At 40.9% G+C, this 21,206-nt stretch overlaps 2 protein-coding genes across 7 annotated transcripts in view; both read left to right on the top strand.

Annotated features, from left to right (window-relative positions):
- Window positions 1-1,220: 1,220 nt before the first annotated feature.
- LOC119650607 lies at window positions 1,221-2,001 on the top strand. Its single transcript, XM_038053473.1, has 3 exons — window positions 1,221-1,562; window positions 1,641-1,742; window positions 1,796-2,001. The coding sequence occupies exons 1-3, from the start codon at window positions 1,314-1,316 to the stop codon at window positions 1,934-1,936; spliced, it is 492 nt and encodes a 163-aa protein (XP_037909401.1). The 5' UTR covers window positions 1,221-1,313; the 3' UTR covers window positions 1,937-2,001.
- Window positions 2,002-2,097: 96 nt separating this feature from the next.
- Window positions 2,098-21,206, top strand: part of LOC119650605 (G1/S-specific cyclin-E) — a 44,622-nt gene continuing 25,513 nt past the window's right edge. For 2 of the 6 annotated variants that reach the window (XM_038053471.1, XM_038053466.1), the window contains exons 1-2: window positions 13,436-13,923; window positions 15,587-15,650. Coding sequence is in view for 4 of the 6 variants with exons in the window: in XM_038053466.1 (XP_037909394.1) it covers window positions 15,637-15,650 (14 nt within the window). In the remaining 2 variants the exon portion in view is untranslated. Of the gene's footprint in view, window positions 2,376-12,621; window positions 12,731-13,435; window positions 13,924-14,459; window positions 14,726-15,586; window positions 15,651-21,206 lie in introns of those variants that run through there. The other 4 variants (XM_038053469.1, XM_038053467.1, XM_038053465.1 and 1 more) reach the window with 4 other exon arrangements.

The raw sequence follows: 21,206 nt of genomic DNA, 5'->3' as shown, positions 1-21,206 counted from the left end.
TTTTGGATTCAAGTGCAATATGTTATTGTTATGCCTCCGTTTACTGTGGAATATAATTAATTAAATAAATAGACTGTATTTGATATCTAACATATAAGTTTTCCTGAGCCGTTAGGATTAATATTTCATCCTTTAGTAGTTGAATAGTACAAATTCAGTGCATTTTTGGCAAATTTTTTCCGTGTCAATTTTTCTTTTCCTGGAATAATGTGATTATCATTGGACGATGCATAATATTAACGTTTTTAGTAGAACTTCTGCATCAAGTTAATATAATGTTTTATACCCTGCCAGTGTATTTTTATATACATATTGTTTCAATTTGATTACACATTAATCAAAATGAAAACTATTCGTTACTTGTTTTCGAGGACTCTTTTTCTTTATGAAAAAAGGAGAAAAGCAGTAGCCTAAGTGCCGCAAGCTCTAATCTAATAAACAGGATATTCCGGCCAAACATGCGGTACAAATTATCTGGCCGATACTCACTCGAAAGCTAAATTTACATAAAATCACATAGCCCGGTGTAAACCAAATAAAAAACGGAATAAACCACAAAAATATATATTAGTATTATAGCCAAATGGCTCTGAATTAACGGAGACGAGATGAGTCGGACTGAAAATAGAAACTAATGAAACCAGTCGCACTCTCCCTATTTGAAATAATTGGTAGGTCATGCGAATATGTGTACATCTAGGAACCATTGTTGCTGCAAACTGCGGCATAGAATTCGTAGGGTGAAAAAAGTGGAGGAGTTCAGGCTCCTCGGAAAATCATGGAGGTAGTTGAAGCACAATACCGGGAACTCACAGCAATAGCGCGTAGGTGTGGTGTATGCAGCGATATACATATATATATAATTTCCATTTTTTTCGTGACTTAAAAATCATTAGAAAAATGATATATATTTGCACCATTGGCCTTTTGTGTTCATCAATTTCCAGACACTAAACTTCCCCAGATGCGCTGGCATATCTATGCACCATCTCTATTAAAATTATTAGAAATATTTTCAAAGCTTCTAACTAGAACTACTGGTATTACGTTAATTGAGTCTCCAATAAAATACATACAGTGGTACCCGCTCCCGCGCGCTCGCTCGCGACAGTAGCACCTTAGGCTTAGCGGTCTTCACCTAGTAGTACTAGATTTGAGTAAGGTATTAACATGTCAGCATGGCATAGGAGTTTAATCGCAGGTCTTATCAGCTGGGAAGTTAACTCTGTTACGTTTTTAGTACTTCATCGGGAGCTGCCAAAGTCTATCTATAGTGGTTCCTCTGAGAGTTAAGTGTACCGATATTATTGAAAATGGCATCTTCGGACACAGGCGGTGTGCAGCCGATGCAAATCGCTGGCCGGATAGTCCGGGAGCGGGAGCGTCTCATTGGTATGACCGATGAGGAACGCGCCTGGCGGAAGCAGTGGCTTAACGATCAGAAGTTGTCCCATAACGAACCGCGTCATGTCCCCGAACTCGAAAAACAACTGACCAACCCAATTAGGCGCTTTTATAGAGCCCCGCTAGACAAGTTATGTGATATCCTTTCACCGGCTTTGGTATGTGATTGCCAACCTATTGAATTATGTAATCTTCTGTCCACCTAACCTAACTTTGGCGTCTTTGTTGCTTTGTAGGGATTCCGCAGAGCGTACGCTATTCGTTTCTGGACTGGGAAGGCTGCTTTGGCGCTGGGTTTTCTATACGCGACGACATATTACTTCAAATACAATAGGAACGTAAGTTGTTAAAAAAAACCGATTGTAGTATTGGATTGATTGGGTGTTTTCAGGACTGGACGCGCAAAGGTGGTTGGCGGGTGATCTCCTCGCGCACTGCTACCCGACCTGGTGATCCAGACTTCCCGCGTCTTTCAGATCGCACTAAGCCCTCTGATTACGCCGACAGGGGATTTAAGAAAGCCACAATTTAGTATTTGCCTGTAAACTTGTAGATTGTCATAATAAAGATATTGCCGTCAAATGGTTCTCCACGGTCTGTTTTGTATTTTTCATGGGAATGGATTGTTATTTGTACTTGGTTTTGTGATTTTAGCATACTCAACTTCTCAATTAATGCGTAATCTGCGGCTGCTGAAGTCCCAATATGAAGGGGTAAGCTGCTTTACACAGCTGACAGCTGTAGACACTGCTATGTCCATACAAAACAAGGCAATTCTGGCGCACCGCACAAAGCAATATGTCAATGGCAGTGTGTTGATGTAGATTGAACAGCTGAGGGCGCCCCGCCAGCTGTTCGTAGCAGTTCACACACACATCTGGAAATCACTTTACTATATATCGTGGTTAATATTGAGAAGATTCAACACGCTTACAATAGTGAAGCGGATATGATGTTATACAGTGCTGGTGGTGAGTTTCAAATTAGCGGAATCGATTAAATGAACTTAACGTGATAAGTTGTAAAATTTGTAAAAACGTAGAGTGTATATTTCCGCCCGTTTATTAGTCGCATACTCAAATATCTAATTAATTGTTCGTCTTTTCTCTGATCTATATTCTCAAATTGAAAGTGGCCGCTGCTGATGAAAAGTTGATTACCTTTCGGGCATTCAGTACAGAAAACTGTTATACACGAGCTTTATATGGGAAAAGTATTCGCACTTTGGGATTCAAAAAATGGAATCAAAGAAAAAAAGACCTTATATTTTAAGGTACCAGAGATTCCGACGCAGAAGTTGCGTCAGAGGTGCTTCCTTCGCAGCGTGGTCGCCGGAACGTTGGCTTGGATCTGGTGTTTAAAACTACGATCCTGTTTCACACCGATATTTCCAAAATTCGTATCCCCTTGAAGGTTGGGTGAGGCATACCCCATTAAAGTCACCGCCTGAAGGGATTCGCCCCTCTGTGCCCAAAACGGTGTACTCCAAAACATCGAACCTGTGTCCAAAGGCTGGCATCGTCTCATTCAACGTAAGGTAAACACAATTGTCTCGGCCTTTAGCAAGAACGCTGAGGTTGGTCCCGTCCCGAACCCAGATGGCAGCGGTACCCAATAAGTTAAGATGCCTTGAAGCCGGATCCTTGCTTCGGTATTGCTCGCTGATTAGCAGTAGATCAGCATTTACCTTCACAGCAAACTGCGCTAACAACTCAAGAGCGATTGCACTCCGGTGCATGTTAATTTGTAGGATGCGGATCATGCTGTTCGAATTCTAGCCCGAACCCGCAGTCTTTACAATGCTTTCACCAGACGCGTCACGATTCTTGCAGAGAACGCAATTTTTGCTTTCGTTGCAAGTCTTCGCTTTGTAATCTACCTGACCGTCCTTCTGTCGGGTCCCTGGCAAGTTGTTGTTGTTGACGTGTGTCCATAGTTCAGACACCTGCATCGGTTGGTGGGGTTGTCCGCGTTCGTACCCTGTATATTACCGATCCAATTTTAATTTTCCCGCTGCACGGGGTTTCTTGGCATATTGCTTCCAGCGAATATTTGGCCTCGAACATTCAGAGAAGTGATACCTATCCGGGCATTAGTTACCTCTATGGCTTTATGGCCTATTCCACTTCGACTTTTTCTGTGGGGCAGTCAAGATCTCGGATATCTAGAGAACACATAGGCTCCAGACTAGAAACGAGAGCCTTCTCCCCCATCGTCGGTTTAATGAGCAGAGCCGACGGTCTAGTTCTTCCCAATTTTCTCGTCTTTTTTGTTGCTGGTTTTCTATTTGTAGCCTACTTATCTTTGACGGGTCTCTGGCTGCGTAGCGTGTTGTTTCCTTTGTCCTTCATTGCCTTCTTTTTTTGTGCACTGGAAACTACTTGGATAAACTCTCCTTCAGGTGCGTTTTCCTCTTTCCGCTGTTTCGCTTGTAGAAGGAGATGCGGTCCAGTAGCTCTACCAGCCCGTTTTTCACGCCTTTGCTTATATTTTTCTGGAGTAACGTTGCAAACAGCATACGCTTCACCATTGTCTTCGACTTTAGCTAGGACGGTCGACTGCACTTTCATTCGGTTCATATTTGAATCACCTACTTAGGTCCACCGATTTGGATTGGGATTTTTTCCCGAACAGCGATACTGCAGGGTATTGGGATTGCAGTCCCTGGACCGGCAGCGGCCTCACTTTGTAAGGCTTCTTTTTTATTTGGGCGTCCCTATGTCAAATCGATTGTTTCAGCCTTTGCTGCCTCTTTCGCTGGTCGCTACGGTGAATGACGCATTTTCGTGCTGCGCCTAAACGCAATCAACTCTTCCTCCTTCCCTAATATTTCGTCGACTTTTTGAGTTTTTTTATCTTTGTCCTCCATGAGAATATGACCAGCGTATCGTGTGCACGGGGGTGGGCTGCATTAGTCAGGGACAACTATTCCTTCGAGGACAAAGCTCTTGTCCCAGTTCCCTGAAGCCTACGCTTAGCTCATTCCGGAACTCACGGACGGATCAGCACTCGCTCGGGGTAACGTGATCTGTTAATATCGGTTCAATGCACACTTTCCGGTATACGTCGCAACCACCACCTTGGCGGAGCTAGGCTCAAATCACCCCATCAACGTGAGCAGAGAGCTGTCGACGGCTCCGAGAGCTCCCAATGTATCGCGACGTATCCTGGCCACTAGCAGTTCGCCGCGAGACTTTCTCGAGGCTACTACCTAGAACGCAGGTATACTGCCCACTAAAGTGGTCAAACTCCTGTATCTTTCGTCGCCGCTGAGGACTGCCTCCTTCCTGACGTCTGACGTACTAACCCCAAACATACTTTTGCTGGTCCCAAAGGCCAATATTGAGTTTGGCTCCAATGCTTGGCTTTTCAAATTCTCCCTTCTTGAATGCAATAACCTTCTGCTCAGTATTGCGGAGATGGGATTGTGTTGTTGTTAATTTTTTTGATTTTGTTGATAGGTGTACCTATTTATTGGGAGGTCCACCGCGCCATAGTCTACTGTAGAATAGTAAGGTCAAGTTTACTCACTGAGGCGGACAGGTATTAATGAGGTTCCGTTCGAATACACTCAGTTACCTCCGACGGCAAAGTAACCAATGTGTACGGTTCGTACAACACCCTGGATTTGGGGAGGTGTTTTTCGTTCAGTCAAGAGGTGTTTTTCGCTCAGTATAGATCCGCGTTTTGTTAATATTAGGGTCACGTCGTACAAGGTGTGGCTTGATTTTCACCACTCACTAACAGTCTTGGTATACGAGATGCTTGGCTCCTGGAGAGCCATATTTCAACCTCAGAAACAGATAGGTTGGCTCCCAGGAAACTATATTCCGCGCCAGTGTATCTCGCAATCCACTGCTTGATCACGAGTCTTTCTAAGATTTTTACAATAAAACAAGTCGAGATACCGGAAGCTGAAAACTTCAGTTTCAAAGGTATTGTGTTTCTTTTATGTAAGGAACTTTCAGTGCAGATTTCACAATCTGTGCATACACAGCTAAAAAGTTAAAATATTCCTTTGTGTATTTTCCAATTCCAAGTATACACACTAACGACATGCATAATTACTAAGTTCGCCTTAAGCAAACATATAAACACGGTCTTGGCGACCGCACAGGTAATAGTTGGTTGCTCGTGAATTTCTGCAATACTACCGCCTCGTCATTGGTGGCGCATTGTTGGAGTATAGAGCTTACCATAAAGTCAGTTGGTTTTCAACTGACCGACGTCATTGGTGGCGCATTGTTGGAGTACAGAGCCTACCATAAGGTCAGTTGGGTTTTAACTGACCGAAGTCGTATGAGCAATCAGACCGTCCCCTTTGCGATCAGCAATAGATTAGAGAGTTGTCTGTTGGATGTGCGTAACAAGAAAGGCGCTGACATGGGCCTCGAAAGGGGTCACCAGCTAATAGTCGCTTACGTTCGCTTGCGTGTAGCGTCCGTCACTTCTCGCAGGTTTCAACAACAAAGTTCAGCTGTTGCTCGACAGTGGGGCAGTTATCTTGCTGATCGGATGGCAGATATACTGAGTAATCTGTCTGAGAATATCGATGAGCATTGGGCCACTCTCAAAATTGTTCTTTTCTCGGCTGCTACACAGGTCGTCGGCCATCTCAGGAAGAGGCGTCATAAGATCTGGCTGGCTGCGAAATCGTAGAAGCGGAACGATGAGCGGAAGGGATTGAAGGCTCCACTCCTTTACTCCGATAGCGAGTGAAATCCCGGGAAGTTTAGCGTGGTGTACGCCGAGAGAATTTGCTACTGCGCTAGTGAAGGAAACGGAAAATGCCACAAGTCACAATGATTTCAGAAATGTATACCGCATGGTGCTGCCTTGTTCGGTGAACGTGGGGGAACTCGACTACTTTGATGACATCTGCTTGCTCTCTCACTGGGTTATGCACCTTAGTCAAATGGCTCTGGATTTGGAAAGAAAGGCAAGTTGGGTTGGACTAAAAAAACACCAACAAAATCAAGATGCTCAGTCAGGTCATCACACTCTCTTTATCTGCATTAATGGGCCGAGCATCGAATCAACTTGTACATCTCGGAAGCGTGGTAGGGCAACCTACTAAGGTTGGAGGCCCCACGGAAAGAGTTCTCCATATGACACAATGCATCGCCAAATCATGTAATGCGTCCATGCCTAGGATATGGGCATTTCCCAGTAGAAGACCCACTATCGGTGGAATTATCAATTGGCCAGGTTTCGGTTGGCCTGCCACTGAATCAAACGAATGGCTCAGAGGGAGATATGTAGGATCTATCAGGTGTAAAAAGAGCATGCATATGAGGAAGCACTTAAAAACCTCAAACTCGCTATCCTCTCAGCGGTCCTCACCGATCTTCAACGGGTCGCTCATGATATGGGGTTAGTAGTGTTGATCCTTTAGCTGGCATTATATCTGCGTTCAAGGTAGTAGCCTCGAGAATGATCGGTTTGAGTAACAGGCCTCGAAAAAATGCTAGGGCGTCCACCTTAGTCGGCGCGGCAGGGCGGGCCCCGGTCCGGTCGAGAAATGGGCAAGGGTTCTTGACGCATGGGCGGCGTCAGGACCTAAGTAAGTTAGCCCGAACAAAAAAAAAACGTATCTGCTCGCTAAATGTTGGTACCCTAACTAGAAAGACCGAGGAACTCGCTAGAGCCCTTCAAGAAACTCAATGGTCTAGTGCTAAAAGCTGCGACATTCAACGCGAACGCGGTAAAAGTGGCTATAAACTTTTTTATTTTGGTAGCCCAAACATTCAATACGGTGTTGGCATTGCAATCTCGGAGGGTTTCCGTGGTGATTTGCTTTGAGGGGTGATTGTGGGAATTCAAACGATTTGATGATCGGCTGATAAAGCTCACCATTATATCAGCTGATCGCAGTATTCACTTCTTCATCGCGTACGCACCACAGGCAGGTCGACATCTGGCCGAGAAAGATGCCTTCTGGCAACTTCTCGATGAAAAGACTTGTCTCGTGCCTGCTGACGACTATATCATCATTTCCGGCGACCTTAATGGTCATGTGGGTAAAAAGGCAGACGGCAACAGGTGCCATGGGGGAAAGGGGTCTGGAGCACTCAATGAGGGTGGCGATCGTATAATCGGTTTTGCGGACACCCATGGCCTTGTACTTATGAATACATGATTCATCAAACGATTGTCTCACCTTTCTACATTTTGTAATCAGAACAGTAAAATGCAAATCGACTATATTCTCATAAGATGCCGACATTTTACCACCATGACTGATTGCAAAGCCGTTCCCTGAGAGATCGTCGCACTTCAACATCCGCCGTTGATTGAATAATGGATACTATCATCTGTCCAATGATATGCCAATCGAACAAGTCGTCGAGGTGCTGAAGCAAAAATTTGTGGTATGCTACAATTGCATCCGCAGGTATCAAAAGAGCTTTCAGCAAAGGACAGACAACACTTTGTTCTTACAAAACCAACGGTGATTTTATAAAAATTTCACCAAACTCAAGTCGTGAAAGTAACCTCCATCTTGATCAGATAGAAGACTTTTGGAGAAGTGTTTGGAGCCAACCTTGAGACGTAGCAAACCTTCTATGGATTGGTGGATGGCGGAAATTGCAAAGCTCCGGAAGTAATGTTTTTATAATTAAGAACACTTTTCTTTTGTTATTTGAATTAAATGGCAATTAGCATTATTTTGTTTTATATATTACAATATTTAAATCTACTAATAAATTATTTGAACCTATTTATTTTTCCTTAATCGAACTCCAACGAATACAGCTTTAAAAATTAACGCAGTCGTCGCTAGACATTTTTTTGTCAGTCTTCACTTTTTTTTTAAATATGACATTTTCGAAATAAATTTCGAATGCCGCGAATCCTGCCGCGCCACAATGTCATAAGGCTCCGTTGTTGACACCATGATTGATTGACCAGGAGGAGGCATGTACTACAAAAACAGAGTGCACATCAGCCAAAAGGAGACTCAGCAGCGCAATAAACAGGAGCAAAGGTCACTGCTGGCAGGATCTGATTGACGAGGTTAATTGAGACCCGTGGAGACTCGGTTACAAACTGGCAACCCGAAAAATTGGGGCCCTGCGGAATCCCTGTTCACTTCACGAACAGATGTACCGCATTGTACGGACACTATTGCCTGTGCATCCCGTACGGAATGATGACGTCGGCGCAGAGAGTGCCGAGGAATGACCACTTTTCTCGATAAAAGAGTTGGAACAGGCAGTCCCTTCTATGAAAAAATAAGAGGGCGCCAAAACCTGATGTCATCCCAGAAGAGGTATACAAACTGGTATTCCAACACCGGATAGACCTACTGCTCGGCGCGTTCAACGCTTGCTTGAAAGAGGGCACTTTCCCTGCTCGTTACGCATGACGGTTTTTCTCGTAGCAAACAAGAAAGAGGTCGACCGGAGGCACGGGGTTTCTTGAACTAACAGTTCTCTTCCTCCTCTCTCCTCCCGTTGGTGAGAGGAATTCCATGATTTGAAGGTACCGCAAGGCGAAAGAGCTCGGAGGCTAGTCCGAGGTATTGTGACAAACGGTTTCGGACTAGCTCTCTGTGTGATGATGTGCAGATGTAGTAATGTAGTAGTTCGAGGGCGTATCGCTGCGGGAACCCAGCACTCTGTGCGTAAACGCATCAACCTACCCTACTTCTAAACAAGTCGGAATACCGGAAGCTCGGGTATAAAGGTTTTGTGTTCATCTTATCTAAGAAATTTGAACGCACATTTTTCTATCCGTATATAGCTTCAAATCCAACATATTCCTTCATATTTTTCCAAACTACAAGACAAACATACGTAGATATTACACTCACCCTAAACAAACAAACTGCCTATTTCCGAATACTGTACACATATATGCACGTATATAAATGGATCGTAACCATATTTCCGATTTACTTCTTATATCTATCTGAATTAGGCACTACCCGCAAAGTCCATTTACTATATACCTACATACACACATGTCTCGTTGGAATAATTGATGTTTATATACAAATGACTAAAAAACTAAAACAAAATAATCCTTTTCCACCCAATTCATACGAACTTACTTCGTTGTGGTATTGACGAATTGATATGTGATGATGACGTCATGCAGGTTGTAGAGTGCACGAAATTCACAAAAAATTGTAAAGATTCACCCCCTATAACTTTGTTAATAATAGTTGGATTTTCTTCAAGCTTGACCGAATTGTGCACCATGTTCTTCATTACACTTATGCTCAATTCTGTACTTCTGCGATGAACATAAGCGGGGTGCCGGGTAAATTTCTAAAATATGGAAATATACTATTATTAACTTTATTTCTGCAGATATCGGAACCGGATATATTTTGAGGCCTAGATTTCATAGAGATGCACTACTGTGATTTTTTCGGATTTTTCGGTTGGATAAGTTCTGAGAACGAGACTTGTTACACTTTTTGATGTCATATTTTGAGCCCTCACTCCCCTATGTTTTACCCAATATCAAATATTGAACCAGCTTCGAAAAGTACTAATTGAGACCTTTCATTTGATACCCCACATGGCTACATCCTGTGAAAAAAAACTTAACACAACATGGCGCCAGTTGCTACATGTAAAGGGAACGGCAGATCACATACTCTTACCAATTTTCGTGACAATCGATGCAGCCGTTTCTGAATAAATCGGGTGTGACAGACAGACAGACGGACAGACAGACAGACAAACAGACAGACAGAGAGAGACATCGAATCGATTCTAATAAGGTTTTGTTTCACACAAAACCTTAAAAAATGGTCGGTATCCAGCGGATCAAGAGGGGGTAATTGAAGCAACTCAACTAGTGTGTTTTCCTAAAGAAAGTAATTTTTGGTAAGAAAATAGTCGACCTGTAGCAAACTATTTGCGATATCCGGAACCACGGCTGCAGTGATTGTGACTTTCACAGTCCCTAAAATAAAAAAATAAAAAAGTTCGTTGAACTGCAAAATATTATCTATACAATTATCCAAAGTCGTGAAAAAAATTTAAATTTAACAAAATGGCGAAGTTTAAAAATAGTATTTTGTCTAAAAATTTAATGATTTTTAGCATGGGAAAATTACATTTTTAATACAATCAAAAAAGATCATCGTATGCACTAGATACGCTAAAAAACAAGTCGATCGGGCGATTATTTAAATTTCAAAACAAAATACCATACTTTAAATTTACAAACTTGAAAAGTTGGCAAAAGTTCATTATGTTAGCTTTCAATTGACGTGTAAAAATGATTAGCTGATGTTGATTTATGGGAAATTGGCGTTAGTTCCGTTCAAAATCCAAGTGCGTGGGTCATGGAAAAAGGGGGCATTTCTATCTATGTGACGGAAAAAAGGACCAAACACAATGTCAAAAAGCTTCAAAATGCTGCAAATATATTTGTAAACGTCGTTTAGTAAAGACGGCAATGTGTTCCAAAATGTTAAGTGTAAGTACTTGTAAGAATATTCGCAGGAATTCGCTTTATTTCGGCTAATATTTGGATGTAACGTTTAGTTTGTTAATTTTTTATATTTCATTAATCTGAGGAAAAGATTCTGTTTAGCTTAAGCTTTTCCTTTATTTTTCATGTTTTTCAACTACTTCAAATAGACATTTCAAAAAGATACTCAAAATCGAAGACTTTAAGTATTAATAAAGACCTACGATAAAGTTAACAAAAATTTGATTTCTATTTAAAGAAAGTTTCCCGCCATAAAAATGGCTTTTTCCTAATTGAGGTCAAAATATTACCATATTTTAGAAATTTACCCGAAACACTCCCTTAAGTTCATCGCAGAAGTACTGTGGGCGCTTATACCGGCGCACTGGATGAGGGTGCAATTTGCCACCAGGCCGATTTGAAAGAGCGGGACTAGTTCGCACGAAGTAATCGTTGTCGTGTGAAGTAGGCCTTGCCGGCTCCATTGATTTGTAAAAAAGTTTTAAAAAATAATGGGACGGGAGTGAGAAGTCAGCATTCGAGGAATGAAGAACTCCTCTTTTGGAATTCTTTCAATTTAGTTTTATAGTTATAGTTCACTAACGATAACAAAAGCAAAATGTTTTAATTGAATTGAATGTGTAATTAATTAAAAAAATATAACTATAATTAGTGACCCTGATTAATCACAAATAGCTGCAAGGTAAGCGGCGTTCATTAGTGGGCCGACGCAAGTTCAGCTCGAAACCGCGGTAGTTAGTGATGAATCGATAGCAGCGCGGAATTTGGGGAAAGGGGAGTTACCCAGTGTGTGGGTTTGCGTCAGCATGGAGAGCAGTGCATGCCATAAGCAGTTGTATTGAATGCTTGCCGGCAGCAGCGGCGAGCTCTCATACTTTGTTTCTGAACCGAGAAGTACCACAGAAGAACGTGAATTTTGAGGCCCGCAGCTAATGTGATGGTGAAGTAACCAAACCAAGAAAATCAGACGACTAGCAATTCAAGTTCCCTTACAACTTGTGGATCCAGTTTGCATTCACAGCAATTAGTTGCAACTCAATATTTTGCTCCAGAAAGTTATTTTATTGGTGTGGCGCAAGCACCATCGATTGCTTCACAACCAACCAACAATCAAATGTCACCGTCATCCTCGCCCCAACCAAACCCTATTGCGTCGAGTACCTCTAGGAGTTCCCTTCATTGGGCCATTTCGAAATTCGTGATGGGCGACAGATCGTCACCGTCGACGTAAACAGGGAAGTTCATTTTAAGGACGTTGACAAGGTGACTAAGGCTACCGACAATTCCAGAACCCCAGCAACCTGCGGGCATAAGCTTAGCAACTTCGGGACCATCAATTCCGGAGCTGCCCCTGTTCCCCTTCAAACGCAAACGAGTGAAGTTAATTATTCATCGATTCCGGAACAAAGCAATTTTCCGCAAACTGAACCTGCTTTTAACTCCCCAACCTGCACCCATTTAAAATATAAATGAAGAGCGTCGTGGGCTGTTTTCGTGAACTAATGTTGTTGCCCCTGTTTGGCAAAAATTTATCTGTGCTTGTCGATCGTAGCAACAATCAGTAAAATTACACCATCTCTATTGAACTTAGAAAATTACAGACGTCTAGGAGACCTAGGAAGGACAGCGCAGAATAAAGATATCATCGTCCGGACATTTGGAATGCCTTATATGATAGTTTTCTACGACTCGGGATGTCTGATGAATCGCATCTGGTCCGTTATGCGTAGGATGTTGGGGCATTGGTTACCGCACGCACGATTGAACAAGCACACTGGGAATGGTGATGCGGGGAGTAAGCTTCGCTCTGGAGGAAACCGAAGCCGTTGTGCTGACCATGGAGGGAGTTCCCACAGTCCCCCCTATTCAGGTAGGTCAAACCATAGTCTTGTCGAAGCCGACAGTGAAATACCTCGACATCATGATAATACGAAGATGAACTTTTTCGAGCAGACTTTGAGTCGAGCTTGCTCCAAACTTCCTTGAATTTTTGTGATTCTTCTTTTTCGACAAGTGAAAGACTCGTTTCTACATAACTTTTTATAATTTTAGGTCGTCTATGTACCTAAAATTGTATTATGTAGCCGTTTTCTCATTGGTTCTGCTGGGTTCGCTTGAACTCATTTCTCATTTTCATCATCGATTCCCACAAGTATTTTGCAGTTTGTGACTGAGTCGGGTTCCTATGGCCTCTATTTCTTACAGTCATAAAAATCTACAGCAATGTAGCTAAATCTCAAGACTATTTTCTTCGATAAACATGGTGTTGCTATATTGATACTTTTCAGTTTGGTCTGGAATGTCGCAACTGGTATCTTGTCAGAAGAAGATTTCAACATAAAACACTGGCTTATTTGTTCTGGATTCGTTATAAACCCTCCCTAGAAATATTTTTTTTTAATGTGAAATCTTTTTTTTAAGAACCTGCTGCCTATATTAAAAGTTAGGATCTATCACGTGGGTAGCTTTTCTTATTAGATATGAATCATATTTTTTTCTTATGAACGAATTTTATTCGGAGAATTCAAATAATGTTTCATAACGAACTTTTGTACAACGAAATTTGCTGCTTCCGTCAGGTGTTTCATAAAAACTCACCACGAGAGACTGAGGCAGGTTGCTTATGAGAGCATGCTCGCCCGTTGATTAGGGTCGGAGCACACACACACATAACAGCTAGCTGTCAAAAGTTCTATGTATTACGAAGTGTACTGTCTTGAATGTGTTTTACTTGACTTCACTCCGGGAGTTGTGTCCTGCCGCTGGAACTCCTCGCCTAAGAACTGCCTTAGATATTTTATACCATGAACTACCCCAAGTGTTGTAAAAGTGCTCCGTGAAACCAGGAAGTGAAGCTGACTTTTTCATCGCCGCCTTAATGTTCAGCGCATAAAATTCTTGATAAATGAGAATTGTTAAGTTTGAAGGTGATTGGATGCACAATTGCTGCATGATACACAGCGTGGTATTCAATTTAAAAGTGCAGACTCTCATCAAATTAACACCACGTTTGATTCGCTGATGTTCGGTTTATTTGGTCGGAAAATCGGTTGAAATTTTCAGGTAATTGCCGGTTAATATAACATTGTGATGTGGTTTTGCCATTTAGAACGGATGAAGGAAGAAGTGTTTGAGCTTAAAGGCCGTTTCCTTTGGCCTCTTGTTTTCAAAATATGACATTTCGGCACCGGCGCCCCCTGGACAGGTTAAGAATTTTCGCGCGCTGTTTGCATTTTGCTCGATAACTCAATTAAAACTTTGTGGAAAATTGTGTCCCTTGTAAGGTCAGAAAGGACTTGTTTTCAGCTTCAGTTTGATACCTGACTTCTAAGGTGTTCTAGTCAGAAATCCGGCGGGAAAAGCAGTTGAATTCGTAGAAACCGACGACGTGTCGACTTTACTATGGGGGTGTCTTTTGGCGCGTAGAATGCACTTTTCGTGTTGTTTTCAGTGATTTCTATCCGAAACATTTCAATAATTTTTATATGAGATACAATTGGAAGGTGTGGCGAATAACTTACCGTTGAGAATTTAAGAAATGGGGAATATTTAGAGACAATTATTTGCGCGCCAAAAACCGCACCTTGTCACGGCTTCATATTTTTCACGATCTCGCCATACTTGAGAACATTGCCCGCGAATGACGATATCGTGAACGTGTTCCAAAGAAAAGTGCATTTTTCCGTATTTAACTTATAATAAGAGGCAACAAAACTATTTAGGAAGTGAAGTGGTTGTATGGACTTTGCATTTTCGCTTAAATTGCGTTAAAAGCCGCTATTGGGATTGTGTTAAAGCCTCTTGAAAATTAGTATCGTATACAGAGTACAAAATTGAAAAGATAGGAAAAGTCTACACATACCCAGTAAGTATAAATAATGGTGGTGTGAAAAACCTTGTTTGATGTTTCTTGTTTGCTGAATAATAACCAGTAATTACTGCATTGTGCCGAAGTGGAGTTTTTTATTAATAATTCGGCGGGAGGGTTGCTTCTAATCATATTTTAGCTGGAGTGGAAACTTCCGTTCTGATAAATGATTTAGCACTAAAGGATCCTTGTAGTTCATAGATTTTCTGGTTCAAGATCTGTATTCTTGCAGTTTTTATTCATACAAAAGATACGTGGTACTTATCGTGTCTGGTCTTCAGGTATGAATAGTTGAGGACACAAACAGCACCCTTCCGACCCTCATTTCATTGAAACTAAGTGCAACCCTAGAAACTTTTCATTCACACACACACACACACCGTGGGTATCACAGTCGAATCGGTGTGAATTTAGAAACTACGAGCTATAGCTCTATAACTATAGTTTGATTTATAGTATAGGTTTTCCTTCCTAACAGGGGTGAGATACCCTCCGTTTGGTCAGTTGTAAACACACTCAGATGCATAGGCATCTTATATTGCATAGTTTATGCCTTGGTGTTTAGGGTATTTTTCCTATTCGTCCGTACATTATTCGGGAATGCAAAATTCACACTTACAAAAATTTCATGACTTTCCTTTTCCAAAAAGTGAAAGACTTTTTAAAACAATTTTGAGATAGGTAGCAGACTTTCTGGCTGGCGTTTTATAGATTTCCTATTTTTATTACAGTTCAAGCTGATGGAATCTTGCTCAAATTTAACAATTTCGTTTGCAAGAAATGAAGACCTTTCAAAATAATTTGTAAATAGGTAGCACACTTACTTGCTTTTCATACATTTTTTGTTTTCGTTTACAGTTCAAGCTGAAGAAATCGTGCCCAAAATCCAACGATTCGGACCACTAACCATGGATATGCAAAAGTAAGTAACAAGAATTGATTTAGCACTGTTTGAGTGATAATTTTTAAGAATTGCAATCAATTAGTGTTCACAAACAGAAACAGAAGTTTGCTGTATAAATTTGTTGCTACCATATCTTTCAGACATATCATTATGCCTTTCATTCAATTCATTCCTTCATTCAATTTTAAATGAAAACGGCTTAGTGAAAATTTTTTCTGGCTTTACTTGTTTAAATCTACAATATCCCAACGTACTATTTACTATTTGTCGATAGTAGTGTAGTGTATATATGTAGTGTATTAAATTAAGTTTTTTTTCAAAATTTGCATGGAGTTTGTAAATAATAAACTTACCTTTGAAGAGACGTATATGACATAATACATTTTCATTCAACATTATTATGAAAAATCAAAACAAAAATTGACGTCAAACGAATAATCGGACACAGAATAACCAGAATGATTTCGCTATATAATGCTACTTTTTCCTGGAATTATGTGTTACTAGTATAGGTACAAGTATGCATGAGTTGGAATTTAAAAGCAGTAGTCAAGTTTTCTTCGAAAGGAAAAGAATAGAAGCAATGGCACCGATATCAAAACAAACAACTCTTGAAATATGTCACCTAATCAAACTACATATATAGAGGGTAAAACTGTCCGAAGCATCGTAAAAATTGTTGGTCGAAGCCGCTTGTTGTTCACAACGTTACAAAGAAAATTTTTAAATTCAAAATAAGAGCGAAACTGCTCAGGGGGGAAAAATCAACGATCATAATTAGCGACGTATTCTAAAGGAAGTTAATAAAAATTAAAAAAAGCGACAAATTCAAATATTCTGCGGATGGCAGATTGCTTTTTTGATTCATGGCAGAATAGCTAGGAAAAAGCTACATAAGTAAGGAAAAAATTCACGGCTTTAGCTCTGTAAAAAATATTTGAACAAGGATATTGACCTTTGGAAAATGGTAAATACGCAAAACTTTTATAATTAAGTCATTTTGAAATTTTTCTAAGATAATCCGGGTATATTCACTCAATTGAATCTGCATCGTTTTGATGGTAAAGCATACATATGGTGGAAATCTTATATAGAGTTTAATTCACATAATACTTAGGCCAATATCAAACATAGTAGTGGGTCATTGATGGTATTGGCGCATTTTTCCAACGAACATTTTATATACGGTATAATGGATAGATTCCAATACATATTTACACATCTTAAAGTAAAATGGGGGTTAAAGTGTGGAAGAGCTGAATATATTAGGTAAATTCGCTTTCTACCAGGGACATGATCCCAAGAACACTTTCGCAGTCCCCAGATCTGAACGTAATTGAACGCGTTTGTCAAGAATTGGCAGGCAAACGATCGAAATTAACATTTGAAAATGTAGAGAAGTTTAAGAAGCCTATTAACCAGGAGTGGAATAAAATTTTCCAAGAATTTTGTTCAAATCGCGTGTGCTGGGTACCCCGAAACTTGGAAGCAGCAGCGATAAAGCAAAAGGAAATGCTTTAAAACATTGAAATCCTGTTTTTGAAACTTTTGTCCGATTATTTGTTTGACTTGATTTTTTGCTTATGTTGGGTTGTTAGGTTTTTTGTGGGGATTTCTAATAAAAATATGTTATATGCTTCTCCTGAAAATTCTTTCCATTGACAAAAAAATGCATATAAATTTTGAAAAAAAAATTGATAATTTATTATCAACAAACATGTTCAAAGCATTTGTCCGATTATACGTTTGGACTACTTTATGTATATCAGTTATTAGAAAGAAGTCGATCCCCTTCTGTTTCTTTAGCCTTTATCCCGTTTACAAGTGGTTTCGGCTAGCCGCAAACCGATGTAACCGAAAGTCAATTTAGTTTTCGAGGTCTAGTTACCTGTAAAATTTTGTTACCATTCAACGTGTTAGCTCAAAAATGTTTTGAATTAAATATTTGTACTTACGAGTAGATGTGGACGACATGGAGACCCAGTTAATATGCTTATAAAGGTCAGATTGGAGGGATATCAGAATTAATCATATTATTGGATTAAATGTATTTTTTTTATATTTTCTTCGGGATAATCTCAGAAATCAAGTTTTACATTGTCAGGCAGTTATTCCTGGTAAACTCTCGTCATATACCCCTAAAGTTCAATAAAATGAACTATATCTGTGTTGTAGTATAACACTTAATTTTTGACGACCGATACCCATGAAACAGGCACAATCACTGTTAGCGACACTGACCTGCCCAGAACTAAGCGATTTAAATACCTGGATGAAGTGGTGTTCCACAACTGGTGTTCTTTGTGATCGAGGTATCAATGAACGTCTCAAATCCAAAATTTACCGCAATGTCGTCCGTCCTGTCGCTCTCTATGGTTCTGAGTGTTGGCTGACTATAAAAGACAATTAACGGTGTCTTGCGTTGCGTTGGACTAGTGGCGTGAGACGTTTTGGTCATATCTGAAATGAGGATATCCACGATCGATATGGAGTCGAGCCGATCGGGGAAAAACTACGAGAGAGGCGTCTTCGATGGTATGGTTGCATCCACATCAGGCATCTGATAGGGCAAAATGGCGAGGGCGATCACGACGAGCCGATCCCGTTTGCGAATGGAACAAAGGCTGAAGAAAAATGATAGTATAAAAGTTGAATTTCCTCTGTAGCCAGACATTTTTGCCAGTTCCAACACCTACCATATCAGGTGCCACTTCCAGATCAGGTTCCACAGGCTTTTTAATTTAAAAAAAATTGTGGTCTTTATACCACTAAAATTTTTAGGTAACAATTTAATTTCTCTTTTACTGTGATAAAATTTTGTTAACACCAATTTATCCTAATTAAAGAATTAGTTGCAGGATATCCCACAAAAAAGGTTTGAGGACAGGAATCATTGGAGACCAACTTACAGGGCCTTATAAACTTCCAAACCGATTGACATACAATTTTTTGGGGGATATTCTGCTTGGTATATTAGAAGACAAATTAAACGGAAACACTCAGAATACAATCTTCTTTCAACTTTCATCAATCATCCGTTATGTCTTTTTGTCCGATGAAAATCAATTTCTGTGCTACTGCGTGAAATTTAGTGTTTTCATTTTTATGGTTAATATTTCCCGGTGTGTAATTGCAACTAATTCTGTAATGAGGATGAAATGATATTAACAAAATTTTATTACAGTAGAAGAGAGATTTTCTTGCAAAAAAAAATTGTCTATATTAAAAATATTTATTTCTATTCGGAGATTTGTAAATAGAGGAAAATGATAAAGCCTTCTGATCAACATTTCTATGGGTAACTGGTTCGTACCCCGACGAAGTTCTTCGTTCGAAATTGTATCAGGTCGGACTACTCTGATGACACAACACAGACAAGTGTTGACGAGAAGGCTCAGGAAAGATTACGGTGACTCGTCAGACAGAATCTTGGTTTTCGTTGCTTGCCTCCTCTAAAGCACACTGTTCCAAAATGATCGGAAGAGTGCGGTGCAGGAGGATCCAAGACGGATTCCAGCCGACTCTTTGTTGAAGTCTTTGAGATGTTCCTTAGCTATTCTCTTTGTGACAGGAAGAAGCTAAACCTTGGCTTCTTAGGATTTCCGTAAAAATGGAAGTGGCTGTTCTGCAGAAACTGCAGGAGCTGCGATGAATAGTGTCAACCGCTATAATTTACTGTGTTTGAATGCATTAGAAGAGGAGTCCCTATCCGCCTGTAACGGTGAGCAGAAATTTCAACCAGAAGGGACGAGACTTCGGCGGATGTGGTACTTTTGAGAACAGTGGTGAATAGATGCTACCACTTTTTCATGATCATCAATGGCGCAACAACCGGTATTCGGTTTAGGTCTGCCTTAATATCGAAGTGCGGACGTTTCGGTTTTGCGCCAAGGACCATCAATTTGGTATCCCTAAAAGCTGTTTGGTGTCCTGACCTATGCACGATTCCATCTGAGACAGGGTCTGCGACTTCTTCTTTTACTATCATCGATATTGCCCTTATAGACTTTCCGGGCTCAATCATCCTCACTGGATTAAGTGACCCGCCCACAGTAACGTGTTGACTGCCAAGATCATTGTTCTATATAGTAACAGCTTTGACCTTATGGTGAGATATTTCGAGCGAAACAGTTGTTATAAGCTGAAATAGGCGCTGTTGGCAACCAACAACCGTGCACGAATTTCACTGCCACTGCTGTTATCGGTTACGATTGCCTACATAGGAGAAATTAGCAACGGCCTCAAAGTTGTAGTCTCTTTTCTTCATTGTTCTCGTTTGATAGTGCATTTGATGTTGTTCGGTTTTTCGTTCCCACTACATATTTCGTCTTGCCTTCATTGAGTTGTAACCCAAGATTTCGCGCCGCCTGCTCGATCTGGTTGGAGGTAAACTGTACATCTCGGGTTATTTTTTCCATAACGTCAATATCATCAACATAGACCAGTAGTTGGATGAACTTGAAGAGGATGGTGCCTCTCGCATTAACTTTGGCATCGCGCATCCAAGGTTAGGTTATAGTGGACGCATAACGGGGCATCTCCTTTGTCTTAGATCGTTGTTGATGTTGAGTGGCCTCGGGAGTAATCCTGCTGCTTTTATCTGTTCTCGCACATCGGTCGGAATCAGGCTAGTCAGTGTTATCAATTTCGTCGGGATACCAAATTCTCCCATGGCCGTGTAAAAATTTTACTCCGGCTATGCTATCATAGGTGATCTTGAAGTCGATGAAAAGATGGTGCAGCTGATGGTCATGTTCCAATAGTTTTTCCATCGCTTGCCGCAGAGAATCCGATCTGTTGCTGATTTGCCCGGAGTGAAGCCTCTTTGGTATGGGCCAATGATATTCCGGCTGTATGGGTGTATCCGGAGAATATCTTATGGATAGTGCTCAACCACGTAATACCTCTGTAATGGCTGCTCGGCGTAATATCCCGTCTTTTATGTATGGGATAGATAATGCCTCGTTGCAAACCGTTAGGTGTAGATTCGCTGTCCCACACCTGAGTGTCAGTTGATGAACCGCTTTGTTATTTTTCGCCTCCATATTTAACCAATTTGGCTGTAATTCTATCGGCTCCTAGTGACTTATGATTTTGAAGCCGATGAATTACACTGATTCTTACATGCTTAGTAGTGGCAGCATTTGTCCATCGTCCGGAGCACTATGCTAACGGGATCCGAGTATATATTGGCCCCCTATATGTTCTGTTATTCATCAAGGCTGAGAGGTGGCGGCTTATTTGACCGTTAAAATCTCCGAGTATGATTTTGATATTATACTTCGGAAAGGCTTTGAGGGTCCACTCTACTGCCTTATAGAAGGTATCCTTCTACGACTTTGCAGTCTCATCTGTAGAGAGGAGTCACCTCTCTCCTCCGGTTACTCTTCTCTCGAACTGACTTGACAGCGAAAACCAATTTTCGTTGTCAAAAATTGTTTTTCAATGTCAAGGCCGCCACGATTCACACTTGCGTGCGTCCGACTCCTAAGTTGCTCGTTCCGCCACAGGTTCTTCTCCAAGAAACCGGTCCCAGCGCATCACTTGCAACGTCGTTATATCAGCCATATATTG

Source organism: Hermetia illucens, chromosome 3 (assembly GCF_905115235.1).
Source record: "Hermetia illucens chromosome 3, iHerIll2.2.curated.20191125, whole genome shotgun sequence".
In the NCBI taxonomy this organism is placed as follows: domain Eukaryota; kingdom Metazoa; phylum Arthropoda; class Insecta; order Diptera; family Stratiomyidae; genus Hermetia; species Hermetia illucens.
Note: the sequence above shows the minus strand (reverse complement) of the source record. Positions and strands in the feature narration are given on the sequence as shown.

Excerpts from the sequence above, each read along its gene's own strand:
- LOC119650607 (XM_038053473.1), top strand. The coding sequence starts at position 1,314 with ATGGCATCTTCGGACACAGGCGGTGTGCAGCCGATGCAAATCGCTGGC. Across the intron at positions 1,563-1,640 it reads ATATCCTTTCACCGGCTTTG|GGATTCCGCAGAGCGTACGC; the intron begins GTATGTGATTGC and ends GTTGCTTTGTAG. Across the intron at positions 1,743-1,795 it reads ACTTCAAATACAATAGGAAC|GACTGGACGCGCAAAGGTGG; the intron begins GTAAGTTGTTAA and ends GGGTGTTTTCAG.